At 62.5% G+C, this 15,518-nt stretch overlaps 2 protein-coding genes across 4 annotated transcripts; one reads left to right on the top strand and one right to left on the bottom strand.

The window, feature by feature from the left end:
* Positions 1 to 1,572: 1,572 nt before the first annotated feature.
* STXBP2 (syntaxin binding protein 2) lies at positions 1,573 to 9,923 on the bottom strand. The gene is given in 20 exon segments (XM_049639832.1): positions 1,573 to 1,715; positions 2,039 to 2,196; positions 2,311 to 2,396; positions 3,058 to 3,153; positions 4,051 to 4,160; positions 4,685 to 4,823; positions 5,159 to 5,239; positions 5,351 to 5,416; positions 5,555 to 5,612; positions 5,925 to 6,032; positions 6,120 to 6,250; positions 6,340 to 6,424; positions 6,614 to 6,744; positions 6,746 to 6,763; positions 7,164 to 7,267; positions 7,350 to 7,428; positions 7,608 to 7,684; positions 8,191 to 8,272; positions 8,540 to 8,589; positions 9,822 to 9,923. Coding segments are annotated over 20 exon segments (1,782 nt in total). The 5' UTR covers positions 9,859 to 9,923; the 3' UTR covers positions 1,573 to 1,629.
* Positions 9,924 to 12,362: 2,439 nt separating this feature from the next.
* PCP2 (Purkinje cell protein 2) lies at positions 12,363 to 15,516 on the top strand. Of its 3 annotated transcripts, none has more exons than XM_049639834.1 (4): positions 12,363 to 13,155; positions 13,683 to 13,797; positions 14,085 to 14,209; positions 15,390 to 15,516. In XM_049639834.1, the coding sequence occupies exons 1-4, from the start codon at positions 13,108 to 13,110 to the stop codon at positions 15,507 to 15,509; spliced, it is 408 nt and encodes a 135-aa protein (XP_049495791.1). In that variant the 5' UTR covers positions 12,363 to 13,107; the 3' UTR covers positions 15,510 to 15,516. The 3 variants fall into 3 exon arrangements, with proteins under 3 accessions (XP_049495791.1, XP_049495792.1, XP_049495790.1); XM_049639835.1 differs by lacking the exons at positions 12,363 to 13,155; positions 15,390 to 15,516 and adding exons at positions 13,266 to 13,609; positions 14,312 to 14,395; XM_049639833.1 differs by lacking the exon at positions 12,363 to 13,155 and adding an exon at positions 13,426 to 13,609.
* Positions 15,517 to 15,518: the final 2 nt, after the last annotated feature.

A 15,518-nucleotide genomic window follows, 5' to 3' on the forward strand; every position in this document is an offset into this window, starting at 1 on the left:
CCCCCCCCCCCCCCCCCAGCGGAACCTCTTCACCAGCATTAGATGCGGTCCCCACCTGTCCTGGCTCACATCCCTTCTGTGGTTTCCCACTGCACCAGCAGAGGCCAGATCCTCACCCTGGGCCCCCAGAGGCCCCGTGTGGCTCTCAGATTTTATTACCCCTTAATATCTCTTTTGCTCCGTCTCAATCTCTTGCCTTTGTGTCCAGGTGCCCTCCCTCCCTCCCTTCCCTGACTCCTTTTTTTTGTGTGTGTTTACTTTTGAGAGTGTGAGTAGGGGAGGGGCGGGGAGGGGGGGCTGGACAGAGGATCCCAAGCGGGCTCCGGGCTCCGCACTGACAGCAGAGAGCCCGATGCAGGGATCAAACCCGCGAGATCACAACCTGAGCCGAAGTCAGACACTGAACTGACTGAGCCACCCAGGTGCTCCTGACTCCTCCTTCCATTCTCAACTCAGACTTCCCCTTCCTCCAGGAAGCCCTTCTTGACTGCCCCCAGACTGGGTGGATTAGGGTATCCTCTGGGCTCCCACAGCCCCCTCTGCTTGCTGTCCACCTGGCTCTGCATCTGTGCCCCAGAGAGAACGGTCACCATGTGTCCTATTCACACTGTGAGACCCGTTTCTCCTTTCGGCCGAGTGTTACGGGCTGAGTTGTATCCGCCCAAACTTCATGTTGAAGTCCTAACCCCCAGAACCTCAGAATGTGACTGCATTTGGAGACAGAGTCTTTTACGGGATAATTAGGTTAAAATGAGGTCATTAGGGTGGGCCTTAATCCAATATGACTGGTGTCCTTATAAGAGATTAGGACACAGACAAGCAGGTGAATAACCATGTGAAGACACAGGGAGAAGAGGACATCTAGGTGTCTACTTGTCAAGGTGCGAGGCCTCAGCCGACACCTTGACCTCGGACTTCCAGCCTCCAGAACTGCGAGAGAATACATTTCTGGTGTTTAAGTCACCCAGAATGTGGTACTTGGGTATGGTGGCCCTGTCACACTCGTGTATCCTCTGAACACCCCGGGCGGGGGGAGGACGATGAGCAGAGTTCTAACTCTGGGGTGGGAAGCGGGCACGGTTTGCTGTGTGCCTGTCCTCCCACCGAAGACGACTCTGATCCCAGGAGCTGGAGAAGCCCCCAAGCCTTGTACGGCTCCAGGTCTCAGGAAGACAGTTCCCGGGAGGCGGGGGGTGGGGGGGCAGGATGCAGGGTCCGTTCTGCTTAATAATACTAAGAGTCGCATCAGAGCCGCCAAGATAACTCTAGTGACAGTGGAGGAACAGCAGCTGTCACGTGTTTTGCTATCAGCTTTCTGGCACCATCCCTTATCTCCTCTGCAAAGCTGCTGCCGTCACTGGCCCCGATTTTTGGATGCACGGAGAAGCCAGCGGGTCGGCCAAGGAGCCAGTGTTCAAACTGAGCCCAATCCTTAACCTTGGCCCCGGCTTAAGATGCCATCTGGCGGGATGAGTCCTGGGTCCTGGGTTCTGAGACACAGGTCAGGGAGGTGGGCCCACGGGAGGCTGGCCCAATACGGCTCCTCGGAAAGAAGGCGAGGTGGGCACTGGCTGGCAGACAGAAGGGAGGATTTTATTTCTCTGGAAGGGGAGGGGGAGGGGGAGCGGGTCAGGGCAGGGCAATGTCCTCCAGCTTCTGGTCCAGCGTCTTGAGGTCATCCAGGAAGCGGGTTGGAGTGAGGATGTGTGACGAGCCTGGACAGTAAGGGAGGGTTGGGGTGGGGGGAGGCAGTCTCAGGACCCCCAGCTGAGGTCCTTGGGAAAGCAGCCTCTGATTCTGAGGACACAGGGGTCCTTAGAAACACGGGGGTCTGGCCCGCAGGTGACCCCCTCCCTGGGAGGCCCAGCCCCGGCGCCAGCCCCCGGGGAAGCTCAGGATACAGGCAGATTCAAGCCCTGTGTGGGCTCCAGGCTTTGGGGACCCAGCTGGGAGTCCAGCTGTCAGCCCCCCCACCCTTCCTCCAAGGCACCTAGGAGACCAGCCCCAGCACCCAGGGACCCCAGTCCCGGCTGCTCACCAATGAGCACCTCCCACTTGCCATCGGTGGCCCTGGTCACCTCATAGGCGGCCCTCATCTCTGACATGGCCACGCCGCCCATGACATAGATGATGAGCCGGGGCCCCGCCCGTGCCTCCAAACCGGCCTTGTTCTTGTGCCAGTGGCCGAAGCGGGCACTGTGCAGGGGGAGGAGGGCAGAGGTCAGTCTCCGGGCAGGAGGCTCTCCGCCCGCCCTCACAACCCTCAGCTAACATGGGCGGGGGTGGGGGGGTGTCCCCTGGGGCCCTCACCTGACTGCAGCCTGGGAGCTGGAGGTGGGGGCGGGGTCGGACACAAAGGGCCACAGCTTTCTATCCAGCCGGTCCTCCACGGCATCCTGGGGGCCACAGAGGGAGCCTCAGGTGATGGGGCCTGGGCTCTGGAGCCCCCCCTCCCCCGGGTTTGTTCAGGGGCCAAGATCCTGGCAGACAGGAGCCCCCATCTGTATCTCTAGCCTTTGGGGACCCAGAAGTCTGTATCTGCAGTTCCTTGGGGACCCAGGAGTCCAGGCTCCAGAGTCCATAGGGATGGGAGGGGGAGGCCTGCTGGGCCCCTGAGTGGGGAGAGGTACCAGGTTCCAGAGGAACAGCAGGCAGGAGGCAGCCCCCTTGGCCTGGTCCTTTTTGTTGTTGCTGTTTTGCGCCCCCAGGATGGGCAGGGCCAGGTGGTGGGGAGGGTTAAGGGGGAGCAAGGGGACTTTTGGTGGGGGCAGCAGGGGAAGAGAATAGAGGGGGACACAGGAAGGAGCCAGTGGTTGGACAGGAAATGGGGCTCCCCCACGAGGTGCCCATCTGGTCCCAATTACTTGGATGTCAGCTTGGGACACTCCCCTGGCAGAGCAGATCGGATGCCAGAGGGATGCCCGTAATGAGGGATATTCCCTTAAGCCCTGAGGCTTAGCACCATGACATGAAGAGGACTGAGCCCCCACCTAGTCAAGGGCAGGACTTGGCGGGGGTGGGGGGGCACAGGGGGAGGTCAGACCCCACCAGTGGTACCTCCATCACGTCCTTGATGACTGGGGTCCAGCGGGATAACTGATAGGTGGGCTCCAGGCGCTCCCTCCGTTCTAGCCGACTTGAGGTCCCAGAGCCCTACAGGTGGTGGTGGGATGGAGGGGGGAGTGGTGGGACAGTGGGAGGATGGGGGAGAAGGAGGCGGGTCACAGATGGGGCTGGGGCTCGTCTGGCTTGGGGGAAGGGCTGGAGAAAAAGATGGAGAAATGGAACAGAGGAGCAGAGAGACAGGGAAGAAAGAGAGAGAAGGAGAAAGGGGCAGGGAGAGGGAGAAAGAGGGAAGGAAAAGGGAGGGAGGGAGAGGAGAGAAAATGAGAGAGAGAGAGAAATACGGATGAAATGAGACCAAGCGATGGGGCAGAGAGAAAGACAAGGAGAGGAGGTGGGGATGAGAAAACGGGAGCCAGGAGGTGGGCACAGGGCGACAGACAGGGGCTGGGAGGGGGATGAGGGACAGGCGAGGGGGACACGAGAGCCTCCCCGGCAGTGGAGGCAGGGTCAGGGAGGTGGGGACACACAGGGCCAGAGGGAGACAGGAGCGGCTGGGCAGGCAGCTGGGCGCAGGAGGCTGCTGAGTGTGTGTTTTGGGTGGGAGGTCGTCCAAGACCTCCAAGAGACCGGGGTCGACCGTGGGCCCTGATCCCAATGCTCGAGACCCTGCTGTCCGCCCACCAGGGCCTCAGGCCACACACCCCACCCCACACCATGACCGGGGCCAAGGTTCTGACTACACCTCGCTGCCCTGCTTATCATGCGACCCAAGACTGATGACAGCTGTGGGGCCCGCCGGTCCCAGACCTGATCCTGCAGACCTCTCTGTCCTCCAAGAGCCACACCAAACCCTGTGCCCTGGCCCCGATGATGTGCCCTCCGCCCCCCCGGGACCCAGGTTCTGACTCTCACGGGCACCCCCCCTCCCCATACCCACATTTGCTTCCTGCCCCGTCTCTGACCCACAGTCTGCTCCCGGCATACCCCGGGGTTGGTGACCGTGCCCCCCAGCAGCTCTAGGTTCCGGATGAGGCTGCTGTGTGCCTGCACGTTGGCATGCTGGATCAGCTTGGCCAGATTCTCCTCACTCACACCTGGCGGAAGAGGACGGGGGAGGGAGGGGCTCCTGTAGATGGGATTCTCATGAGGGGGGCCGGCTTGGGGAGGGCGGGGGGGACAGGAGGTGGCCATGGGGCTCCTGGGTGGTGGCGGAAGGAGGTCCCCAGACTGTGATGGGGGCATCCTGCATTTGGGGTGGGGTGGGGGGTGGTCCTCAGGACCGAGGGAGCCACTGGGGCAGGTGCTAGGAGGATCCCAGAATTCTGGATGGAGATCCCAGAGAGGACAGATGGGGGAACCTCTGGAATTAGTTGAGGGGGCTAAGTTCGGAGGAGTCATAGATGTGGGGGTCCCTGTGTCAGTGGAGCCCTCGTGTCGATCAAAGTTCCCCTAGGTTAACGGAGGGGGGTTCCCAGGGTCGAGAGGGGTATCTGCGGGGTCCAGTGTGCTTGGGGAGTGGAGGCGGCCCAAGGTCAAGGAAATTATGGGGTAGAGACAATCCCAGGATCATTACAGACCCCAGTGGACGGGGGTGTCCGGGGGCCCTCCCCCAGCCCACCGTTCCGCAGAAGGATGTAGAGCAACAGGGCCCGGATCTTGTCATAGGCTGGCACCGCCGCGTCCAGCAGCACGGGCACGATCAGCTTCATGGCGTCCTTGATCTTCTCACCCTCTGCATCTGAGCCCATGGCCAAGTCCTGCGGGCCGGGGGCGGGGCCAGGGCTGGGACACCCGCAGGGTTCTCGGCAGCACCCTGGGGACCCGCTTCATCCTACTACCGGGTCTCCGAAGATTTCATCCCTGTCCATCAACAGGTCCCGCCCCTCACAAGGCCCCACCTCTCCTCAGGCCCCAACCCCGGGTCCTACCTCTCTATGCACCTGCCCACACCCATGTGCCAGGCCGGCCTCTGCACGGGATCCACTCCTCTCGCAGGCCACACCCCTACAAGGCTCCTCCCCTGCAGACCCGGCCCCCTCACGACAGGCCCGCCTCCTCGAGGCCCCGCCCCCTGCCCCAGGCCCACGCCCACCTGCTCCACAGCGCACAGCTTCTCCACCGAACCCTTGAAGTGCTTCATGCAGTCGTCGGCCAAATGCAGGTGCGTAGAATACTGCGGGGTGGAGGGTGGGGATGTGGGAGTTGGGGGTAACAGGCACTGAGACCCAGCCAGGAGTCTGGCGGCAGAGGGGGAGGGGCCAGGTTCTCCAGCCCCCGAGCTCACCTTGTTCAGCTCCTTCTGGTATTGAGGCATCTTTTTCAGGATGTGGGACAGGTCTTTGATGTTGGCCTGGGGACAGGGAGGCCGTGAGGCCCCGCCCTGCCCACCCCAGATCCCACTCCAGACCCCGCAAACAGATTGGGGCCCCGCCCCTCTCTGTGGGGGCAGGGCACTGTCCTGCCCATCCCGACGCAGGCCTGCCCCTACCTTGTCGGTGGTCAGCCTCTTGCTCTCACAGAACGTCTTCAGGAGCTCCGTGACCCTCCTGGCGGTGACAGCGGGGCAGGGATGAGGTTGAGGGCTGGCGCCAAGGCTGTGGTTTGACGGCAGTTGGGGGGGGGGGGGGCACACAGCCCGGGGGGATGGGAGCCAAGGGACACGCGTCCCTGTACCAGGCCATGTGCCAGCCCACGTTGAGGAGCCCGGTTGAGAGCAGTGGCTCGTAGTGGGGGGGCTCACCCAGAGCCAAAGGCTACGCACCTGGCCCACGACGGGGAGGAGGGGACGGGAGTGGGGACATGGGCGGGGAGCACAGGACAGAGCGGCCGCACCCTCGGCGCCCACCGCGTGCACGCACTTGGACACGTCGGCGATGTGCATGTGCCGAAGCTCTACCCACAGGTCATCGTCCTCGTCCAGCAGCACGGCTTTCTCGCGGGCCTCACTCAGCCCTGTGGTCTCGTACCTGCGGGACACAGAGGGTCAGGGCGGCTCGCTGAGGGCCAGGGACCCAGGTGGTGATGGGCAGACGGTGTTTCTGGGGTCCGCCCACCTGTACGTGTCCTGTTGGATGTCCAGCAGGTCATAGGCCATGGCCTGGAACGTCAGCTCATGCAGCAGAGGGGACACAGGGTCCGCCGCCCGGTCCACGATTAGTAGCTGTGAGCGGGTTTTTTCAGGGCCCTGGGAAGGGGGTTTGGCAGGGATGAGGACACTGACCCCGTCGCCCTTGGCTGGGGCTTCACCCCCACCTCCCCAGCACGCCCCCTCACCTCGCCCAGACTGGGAATGTCCGCCTTGAAGGCATTCAGCTTGGCCAGGACAGCGTGGGCCAGCTGAGCTGTGTCCTCTGGGCCCCTGGGGGTGGGGTGGGCAGACAAGGGGGCTTAGGCTTGGGGAGGGCGGGGCACATGCTGGAGGTCAAGGATGGGATTAGGGATGGGAGTCGGGTGAGGGTGAGGACCGGGACGGGGGTCGAAAGTGAGGTTCAAGGCTGCACGCGGGATGGGGTCAGGGCCGGGGGTGGCCTCGGGCTGGGGTCCCCACTTGCGGTAGCGGATGGCCGGGTACTCCTGCAGCGTGGCGCACAGTGTGGCGATCTGCTGGGCCAGGGCCTCGATCTGCCGCGCCCGCTCCCCCGCGCGGAAGGGGCAGTAGAGGTTGTAGGTGCTGTGGGGGGGCGTCCAGGGAGAACACCTGCGAGGGCACAGGTGCCAGGGCCACCGCTGTGGGCACACCTGGCCAGCTCGCAGCCTCCAGCACCCGCCGCCCCCTGCGGCTTCCCTGCTCTCCCTGCTCTGCTCTGCCCTGGGGGGGGGGGGGGGGGGGGGCGGGGGACAGGCCCGGGGCAGCTTCCAACTAAAGCCGGCAGGAGGCGGAGACATACCCAGCCCCCTCCCCCATGGGCAGGACCCCTCGGAGGTGTGCTCTATGCTGCCCCTTGGCAGCCCATGGTGGTAGGAACTCAGTTGGTTTCCTTTGTGACCTGATGTCCCCTTTCCTTGTTTCAGGGTCCGTTTCTGAGGGAACCCAGGACGTTTGATCAAGGACTACCCCCCTCCCCACACCCCCAGCCCTGGACTAGCTTGGGCTGTACCTGGGCCTCGTAGGGGAGGAAGGCCAGGTCGATCTCCTTCAGTGTCTTCACCACCTTTGCTAGGCGGGAGCGGCCCAGCTCACTGAACAGGGGCTCCGGGCAGGCTGGGGTGAGCGAGCGGGGGCATCAGGCCAGAGCGGCCTCTACGCCCCGACACCCCCCCGGCCCCCAGCCCGCGGCACTCACTGTCAGTGAAGAAGACGTGTGCTGCTTTGTAGGTGAAGGTCGGGGTCCCCCGGAAGTCTGCTATCAGGGCCTGCACTGACTGGGGAAGGCAGGACATTGTCCAAGCCTGGCCCTGCCCCCCCCTCCGGACCCCTGCCCCGGCCCCCCAGCCACTGCCTGTCCCCCAACACATGCGCACACACGCACAGAGACATGTGTACACACACACACACACACACACACACACACACACACACACACACTAGCTCGCATAGGCACCTTCTCTGTGGGGCTGAGCAAATAAATGGCCTCCAAACTGGGGACGGGTTCTCGCCGTTTGTTAATGTCTTCGACAACTAGTAGAACAGAGAAAGGGACATTGGCATTGGGGCCAGGGTTCACGGAGCGTCTTGGACTCGGGAGAGTTGGACACATGGGCAAGAGGGCTGGGTGCTAGGGCAGGGGATGCTGTACTCCCTCGGGCACCTAAAGGGGAGGTACCTGCCCGTGGGTCACACAGCTAAGAGTTACTGGGCAGGGTTCTGCACGTCTCAGTTCACGGCCAGGCTCCCAGGGATCCCCCACAGAAAGTTACACGCACCAAGAGGCTCACACTGAGTTCACCCTGGGGTCCTACACGGGGTTCCACACACAGGGGGTGCAGAGTCAGGGAGGCTGACCCCTTAGGAGTCGCAGCTGGGGAGTCCTGCACTGGAGGTCCGTCTGCCACAGGCTCCCACACCGAGGAGGGGGAAGGGCTGTCTATGCAGGGTGCTGCACACTTGGGAGTTCTGAACAATTTTAGGGGATCCAATACTTTAGGTCCCATCTGGGCAGCATTGGGGTGGGGGTGTCCACTCACTAGTAATGCCCTCAGCCAGGATGTCTGACATCTTGCAGCAAGAAGACAGGATACGCATGCTCGGGTGGTCCATGATGAGTACCTGTCCGGACGGATGGACAGACGGACTGATGGACAGAGGAGCGGGCAGGAGAGGCTGCGGTGGGGCTGGGGTAGTGTGAGCAGGGCCGGCGGCTACACGAGCTGGCTGGATGGGAGGACCCAGGACCCCCCACCCAACCCCACCCTGTCCCAGACCCTCCCCCCACCCCCACCCCAGGGACCAGCAGCCTCCTCCCGGAGTTCTTGTGGGTCCCACAGTCAGGGCCCCCCACAGAGGCCTGGACAAGACATTCTGCCAACCCCGCACCTTCCACTCGCCATCCTTTTTGACACTCCGGATGACTCCGCTCAGAATTTCTGCAGGGGAAGTAGGGTGGGCTCAGGATGCTGGGTTCTCTGGCCCCGACAAGCCCCCGAGCCTTCTGGGCGTCGGGGCTGGGCCTCCACCTCCACTCCTGTTTACTTCTGTCCTCAGTCTTGTGAGGTCACCCCTGGTGTCACCCCCGGTTGACAGGCAGGGAAACACGTTGAGAGAACAAGTGACTAGTCTAAGCACCCGCAGCCCCAAGTGGCTAAGTGGCCACTCGATAAATACCCATCAGATGAACAAATAACTGAGAAGCCAGCGCTCACATACGGTCCACCTCCCTCCAGAGCCGGGATCTCGCCTCCCCATCGACAACCTCGCGTTCTCTGGGTGGGGACGTTGCAGCCAGACCCCCGCCCCACCTCCATCGGTTTCCCTGAAAAACCCCTGGCTCCCTGCTCTGAGACGGGCCTAGCTGCGGTCACCCCATCGCCCGACCTCCAGCCTCAGTTCCCTCATCTGTAAAATGGAACCAATGGTTTCCCCTCTCCGCATTACCCCTGTGCAGAAGGCTCCGATTGTTGCTTGGGGTGCTGGGGTTTGAGCCACAGTCGGCCCTGCCTAGCGGGGGGAGGAGGGAGAAGGGACAGGGCGGCCCCGCCTGCCCACAGGGTCATGTCCACTGTTATCAGGACCGACAGGGCGGAAGGAGCAGGAAGGAGGTGCTGAGGCCGGAACTACCCGAGGTGGGGGAGGGGACGACCTCCACCCCTCTCCCAAGATCCCAGACCCACGCGGCCCAGTCGCCCGAGTCCCCACGCCGCATGAGGATCGTGGGGGACCCGGGGTCCCTCACCCCTGGGCCTGGGCATCGGCCTGACCACGTCCCCTGAGCTCTCACACCACCTGGGGTCGTCGACCAGCGCACCCAGCCCGGCCCGTCCAAGAGTCCAGCCCCCCGGACTTTGCCAGGCTCAGAGACGCGGCAGTCTGGGCGTCCAGTTGTGCCCTCTCCCTGCCGGCACCCTAGGGGGTCCAGGAGCGCGAGCCCTGGTGCCTGTCTACGGCCACCCCTAGCCCGGTCCCCTTGAGCCCCCGGAGTCCAACCTCCCAACTTTGTTCCGCTCCGGCACCGAAGAGCGGAGACGCCCCGCAGGACCAAGGTCCCGCCCGCCCCCTCGAGGATCAGGTGCTCGACGCCCAGCCCGGCCGCCGGGTCCCCGCCGCCCGAGTCCCAGGGTTCGTGCGCCCCTGGCCCCCGCCCCCCGGGAGACGCACTCACTTTCCCCCACCACCGCCTTCAGCCCCGAGGGCGCCATCTTCCCCCAGGGGCGCCACGGCCGCTTCCGGGTCTGTCCCAAGGTGGGGGCGTGGCCCCGCGCGTCACCCACGTGGACCCCGCCCTGCTGGGCCGGCCCCGCCCCCCCTCGGTCCTCGGGGAGGAAGGTGTGTACCTCGCCGAGCCGGTAGGTGTGTCCCCCGCAGACGCGTGTGAAGTCCCTCGAGGGGCACACCCAGACGACGCTCACCGACGTGAGCTCAGACGCACCTTCCCTGCTCGTGTGCGGCGAGAGTGCGGGATCGCCGGGGAGCAACGCTTTAATCCTCCCCAGACACAGCCACCACCCTGCCAGAAGTTTCTCCGTGGTTGACGGATGCTGTGTGTCCAGCCGGCGCCGCGGGGGCCATACGCCTGTGACCCACTTGCCTTCCGTCCCCCAGAGTGCAGCAGCCGGCTGGACAGCATTTGATAAAGTCAGGAGGAGGCCTGGAGGGAGGCTTGAGGCTAAGCCAGCACCTACTGTGTGCCAAGGGCCCGTGCCAGAGTCTCACCCAGTCCCCTCAGAAACCCTGACGGGGGGGGGGGGGGGGTGCGGTATAGACGGTGAAGCTGCGGCTCAGCAGGGCCCTTGCCCAAGGCCACGTGACGAACAGGCCCGCTGGGATCTGAACCCCAGGACTCTGTCCCAGGAGGACTGCCTGTCACATAGCCTGGCCCTCACCAGGGGCACTCACACCCTCATAGGCTGCTCGTCGCATTCATCGGCTGATGACTTCGTGGGTTTGGAGGCACGCTCAACCCCTTGCATGCTGACACACACACACACACGCGATTCACATGTGACCTGAAATTTCGCGGCCTGCTCCGCTGTGCGCCAGCAAAGGGCGGCCACCTTGTCACACTGAGGGCACAGGCAGCAGCACCCGTGCAAAAGAGGTCCCGGGCGTCAAGCGTGATGCACGTGTGTGAACGCAGAGTCCAGAACTGGGTCCTTCATTTGGCCGTGTTTCTCGAGGCTTGGTCTGGCGCCTGGCCCTTTGCCACTTACACGGGAAAGGTGGCAGTGAATGACTCTCGGGTCTGCCAGGTGGCGCTTAAAGTTGAATGGAAGGGCGAGAGAAAATAACTCTCCACCAGAGGGGTACCCTGACAGTGTGGCCTTTAGATTTAACCTGAACGACATCACGAAGCAGCTCTGCAGCGGTCCAGGCAGAGAGAAGCAGGGGGTGTGTCTCGAGGGGCAGAGGGAGGGAGGTGAGCTTGGAGGGACTGCAGAGGGCTCGACTTGTCACTTGTCGTGGGACAAGATAGGACTAAGCCAGTCCGATTTGCCTGGGATTGAGAGGTTTCCCGGACACAGGACTTCCAGCCCTAAAACTGGGATGGTCTCAGGCAAACCGGGATGGCTGGTTACTCTACGTGGGGCTTTGGGGCTTTCTTCCATTTTTTCCTCCCTCTGTTCCTCCCTTCCCTGTTCTCTTTTTCTTTCCTTCAAAGTTTTATTGAGCGATCATTCACCTACCACACACGTCACTCACTGAGACCGGACAATTCAATGCCTTGTAGCAGACGCAGAGATGCGTACCCACCCCCGATTTTGGAACATTCCATTACTCGGAGGTGTTTGAGTTGTCTCCTGAGGACAATGGAGGCCAAGGTTGAGTTCTGAGCAGGGGAAGGAGGGCGTCCCTGCAGCTCCGGAGGGGAAGGATGGATTGCAGGGGCAAAGGGAGTTGTTGGGAGACCGGGAGACCCCCCACCCCAGCCTCTCAGCCTGTCCCCTGGGGGTGAAAGTCTGTAGGGCCTACCACCCCCTGCTATACACTGTGAGAGTGACCAGGGTGCTCGGCTGTTTATGGGCTGCATGGCATCCTGTCCACCCTCCGCCACCAAAAAAGGTTGAAGCCCTAACCTCTAGTTCCTCAGATTGTGACCTTATTTGGAAATGGAGTCGTTGCGCATGCAATTAGTTAAGAGGAGGCCACACTGCAGTAGGGGTGGGCCTTTATGCAATGTGACTGGTGTCCTGTCTTATGACGGCCTTGTGCAGACAAGGACACAGAGGAATGTCGTGTGATGACAGAGGCAGACTTTGAAGTCCTGCAGCTCCCAGCCCGGGAACACCAAGGGCTGCCTGCGACCACCAGAACCCGGGGAGAGGAAAGGAAGGACACACACACACACACACACACACACACACACACACACACACACAGGTTTCAGAGCATGGTGCTGCCACACCTCAACTTCAGGCTGTACAACAATGTCTGTTGCTCTCGGCCATCCAGTTTGTGACTTTGTCAAGGCGGCTCCAGGAGCCCAGTACATCCGCGGAGGAGCAGGGCATCCTGTTGGCATCGAGGACTTGGGGCTGTGGAGGCGGTGTAGACGTGGGCCCTGGGTGGGGGGGGTCGCTGCCTGGGGAGGAGGACCAAGCTTCGCGCTTAGGGAGGTGTGGGGACGGTGTGGCCCATTTATTCCAAGAAGAAATCTTAACTGGTTTCCAGAAAGACATCTTGGGGAGGGGATGGGGTGCCAGTGATACCCTCCCAGTGGCATCCTCTCCCAGGGCACTGAAAGAAAGCCATAGCTGCTTGGGGGAGGGGGCAGGGACTTTCCTCCTTGCCTCCGGTCCCCAGGCACTGAGATGACAGATCACAGGAGACAGCTCAACCTGACACTGGCGACAGGACAGGAAATCCCAGACCTTCTTGTCTCAGGGCCTGTGGTGGGCAGTCGGACCCAGGGCCAGTGACCAGGAGGCGTGGCCTGGAGACACAGAAGGAGCCAGTCTGCCTGGCGGCACCTCAGTGGTCCTGGGGTCCGGCTTCTTCCCCCAGCACCTGCAGATGACAACTGCCCCTCCAGCAGGCTGATGCCATCCTGCACTGCTTCCCACTGGGGGGCTCCACATCCTGCCCGAGCCGCCCTGGTGGCCCGTGCTCTCCCGATGGGGCCAGCCAGTCCCCGCTCCCCACCATGGGGACGCTGCTCTGGCTTGCTGTTGAGCCCCACCTGAGAGTCCCTGCGGCCCAGTGAATCCTGCTGGGCGAGGTCCAAACCCGGGTCCCCCTGCCTCCTACCCCCACAGCAGCACCGGCATCCTTTTGCAAAAACAATGATCTGGATCATCTTTATGGGGCTTAAGCCTGGGTGGGAGCAGATGGGGCGTGAGCTGGGGATCCGCTCTCCCCACGTCACAATCTTTTAAAAAGCCTTCTCTGGCACAGGGCCGGGTTAGAGGCCAGCAGAGAGGGAAACCCAGGGGAGGGGAGCGGGGACCGTGATGGACCAGGAAGAGAAGGTGGACGGGAGCTCGGGCCCCTGCGTCAAGGTAAGCACACCCCCACACACCCCCAACTCAAGGGCCTGTGAATGACAAGACTAATTAGTTTGTAGGGCACCTAATTAGCAGGCAGGTCTCCTGAGACCCCTGACCCAGTTGCCACGGTCCGAGGAAGTGCTGGTGGGCACGAGGGTCCACGTGCCTAGTTCAGCCCCAGGGCAGGGGTCGGGGCTCTCAGTGCCGACCCCTGTGAGGTGGGAGATGCAGATTTGGGGGCAGCCCCTCGTATGTTTCCCTGGCCCACGTCCCAGCCCCCAGGCTCCCCTGCCGTCAGGCCCCAATTTAGGACGTCAGGATGCTGGCACCCGCAGCCTCTCCCTTGAGGCGGCACCACGTGAAGTGGCCCCGCTGGCCGGGCCCCTGGGGCGGGGGCCGGGCTCGGGAAGGAGGCTCAGGTCTCATTCTGAGCAGCTCTGCAGAGCAGCACGTCGGCAGGACCATGGTGAGAGCCGGGGAGGGGAGGGGAGGGGTTCCCAGCTGAGAGGCCGGCTGGACTGAGTGTGTCTGTCCCCCAGGCTGGCTCTCCAGACCAGGAGGGCTTCTTCAACCTGCTGACCCACGTGCAGGGCGACCGGATGGAGGAGCAGCGGTGCTCACTGCAGGCGGGGCCGGGCCCGGCCTCCGAGAGCCGTGAGAGCTGGCAGGGGGTGCATGGGAGCGGTGTGATGTCTGGGGGGGCAGGAACAGGGCAGGCCGTAGGAGTACGGGGAAGTGGCCATCCAGGGGGCCCGTGGGCAAGAATCTGCAACAGCACCTGGGAACCCAGGGCAAGGGACGGGGCGGGGGGGGGGGGGGGGGCGAGCGTGTTTCCTAGAGAGCACGAGTGGGGGTGAAGAGGCAGGTTGGGGGCTTCAGCTGGGCCGCATCCCCTGCAGTCTGTGCATACGTTCATCCCCACATGCCTCTGCTTAACACAGAGAGTGGCCCCGCACCCGAGATGGACAGTCTCATGGACATGCTGGCCAGTACCCAGGGCCGCCGTATGGATGACCAGCGTGTAACAGTCAGCACCCTGCCTGGCTTCCAGCCCATAGGACCCAAGGTAGGTGACCTCCTGCTGGGGCTGAGCCGAGACCCTGCCTCCCACCCCCCAGCCAGGAGGAAATGGGGCCTCACCCTCACCTACCCATGACTTGCCCCCTAGGGATGAGTGCCTGGTAAGAGTGCCACCCTGTGTCCCTGCTAGTCACAGGACCCTGGTCAATCCAATACCCAGCTTCAGGTGGGATGACAAAGGCTCTCCCCGATGGGGCTGGGAGGGGCCCAAGGTCAGGCCGGGGGCACGTTAATGTCAGAGCCATGGCTGGAACTCGTGACTCCTGCCTCCATGTCTCAGGGTGTCCTAGAGGACAATGAACAGCCCCCCTCCCTGGGGAAGTTCCCTCCAAGGAAGAGGGCACAGGCGCTCATACCAAGGACACACGCATCCATACACTCCTGTGTGTCTATGACACACAAAATCACAGTAGCCTGGGTTCTGATCAAAACCCCAAATACCATCCTAAGTGTTGAGTAACTAAGGTGCCCAGAGGCTGGGAGATGGGGGTGCCTGGGTGGTTCAGTCGTTTAAGTCCTCGACTCACGATTTTTTTTTAATGTTTATTTATTTTGGAGAGAGACAGAACACGAGCGGGGGAGGGGCAGAGAGAGAGACACAGAATCCCAAGCAGGCTCCAGACTCTGAGCTGTTGGCACAGAGTCCGGTGTGGAGCTGTGACTCACGAACTGGGAGATGACCCGAGCCAAGGTCGGATGCTTAGCCGGTCATTTCCCTCTCTCTTGGGATCCCCCCTTTTCAGAGCCTCCATAAGCCCCCGACTCTTGACTTCAGCTCAGGTCATGATCTCACAGTGATGAGATGGAGCCCGTTGGGCTCTGCGCTGGGCGTGGGAGCCTGATTAAGATTCTCCCTCTCCCTCTGCCCCCCCTCCGCTGGCATGCACACATGTACACTTTTTTTAAAGGTTAAAAAACGGGGCGCCTAGGTGGCTCAGTCGGTTAGGCATCTGACTCTTGATTTTGGCTCCGGTCATCATCTTGCGGTTCATGGGTTTGTGCCCCGAATCGGCCTCTGCGCAGACAGTGTGGAACCTGCTTGGGATTCTCTCTCTCCCTGACCCCTCTTCTCTGCCCTCCCCAACTTGCACTGTCTGTCTTTCCTGTAAAATAAGTAAGTAAACTTGAAAAGTTCCTCCCTCTCGCTGAGCCCTCTTCATCCGCAGGACGGAATGCAGAAACGAGCCGGGACGCTCAGCCCCCAACCCCTCCTCACCCCTCAAGATCCGACTGCTCTCAGCTTCCGTCGGAACAGCAGCCCCCAGCCCCAGACCCAAGCCCCCTGAGGGCCTGAC

The sequence above is a fragment of the Panthera uncia genome, chromosome A2, assembly GCF_023721935.1.
Source record: "Panthera uncia isolate 11264 chromosome A2, Puncia_PCG_1.0, whole genome shotgun sequence".
NCBI classification, from domain to species: Eukaryota; Metazoa; Chordata; class Mammalia; order Carnivora; family Felidae; genus Panthera; species Panthera uncia.

Coding starts and splice junctions, on each gene's coding strand:
- PCP2 (XM_049639833.1), top strand. CDS start 13,463: ATGCTGGCACCCGCAGCCTCTCCCTTGAGGCGGCACCACGTGAAGTGG. Junction 13,610..13,682: donor AGCACGTCGGCAGGACCATG/GTGAGAGCCGGG, acceptor TCTGTCCCCCAG/GCTGGCTCTCCAGACCAGGA. Junction 13,798..14,084: donor GGGCCCGGCCTCCGAGAGCC/GTGAGAGCTGGC, acceptor TGCTTAACACAG/AGAGTGGCCCCGCACCCGAG.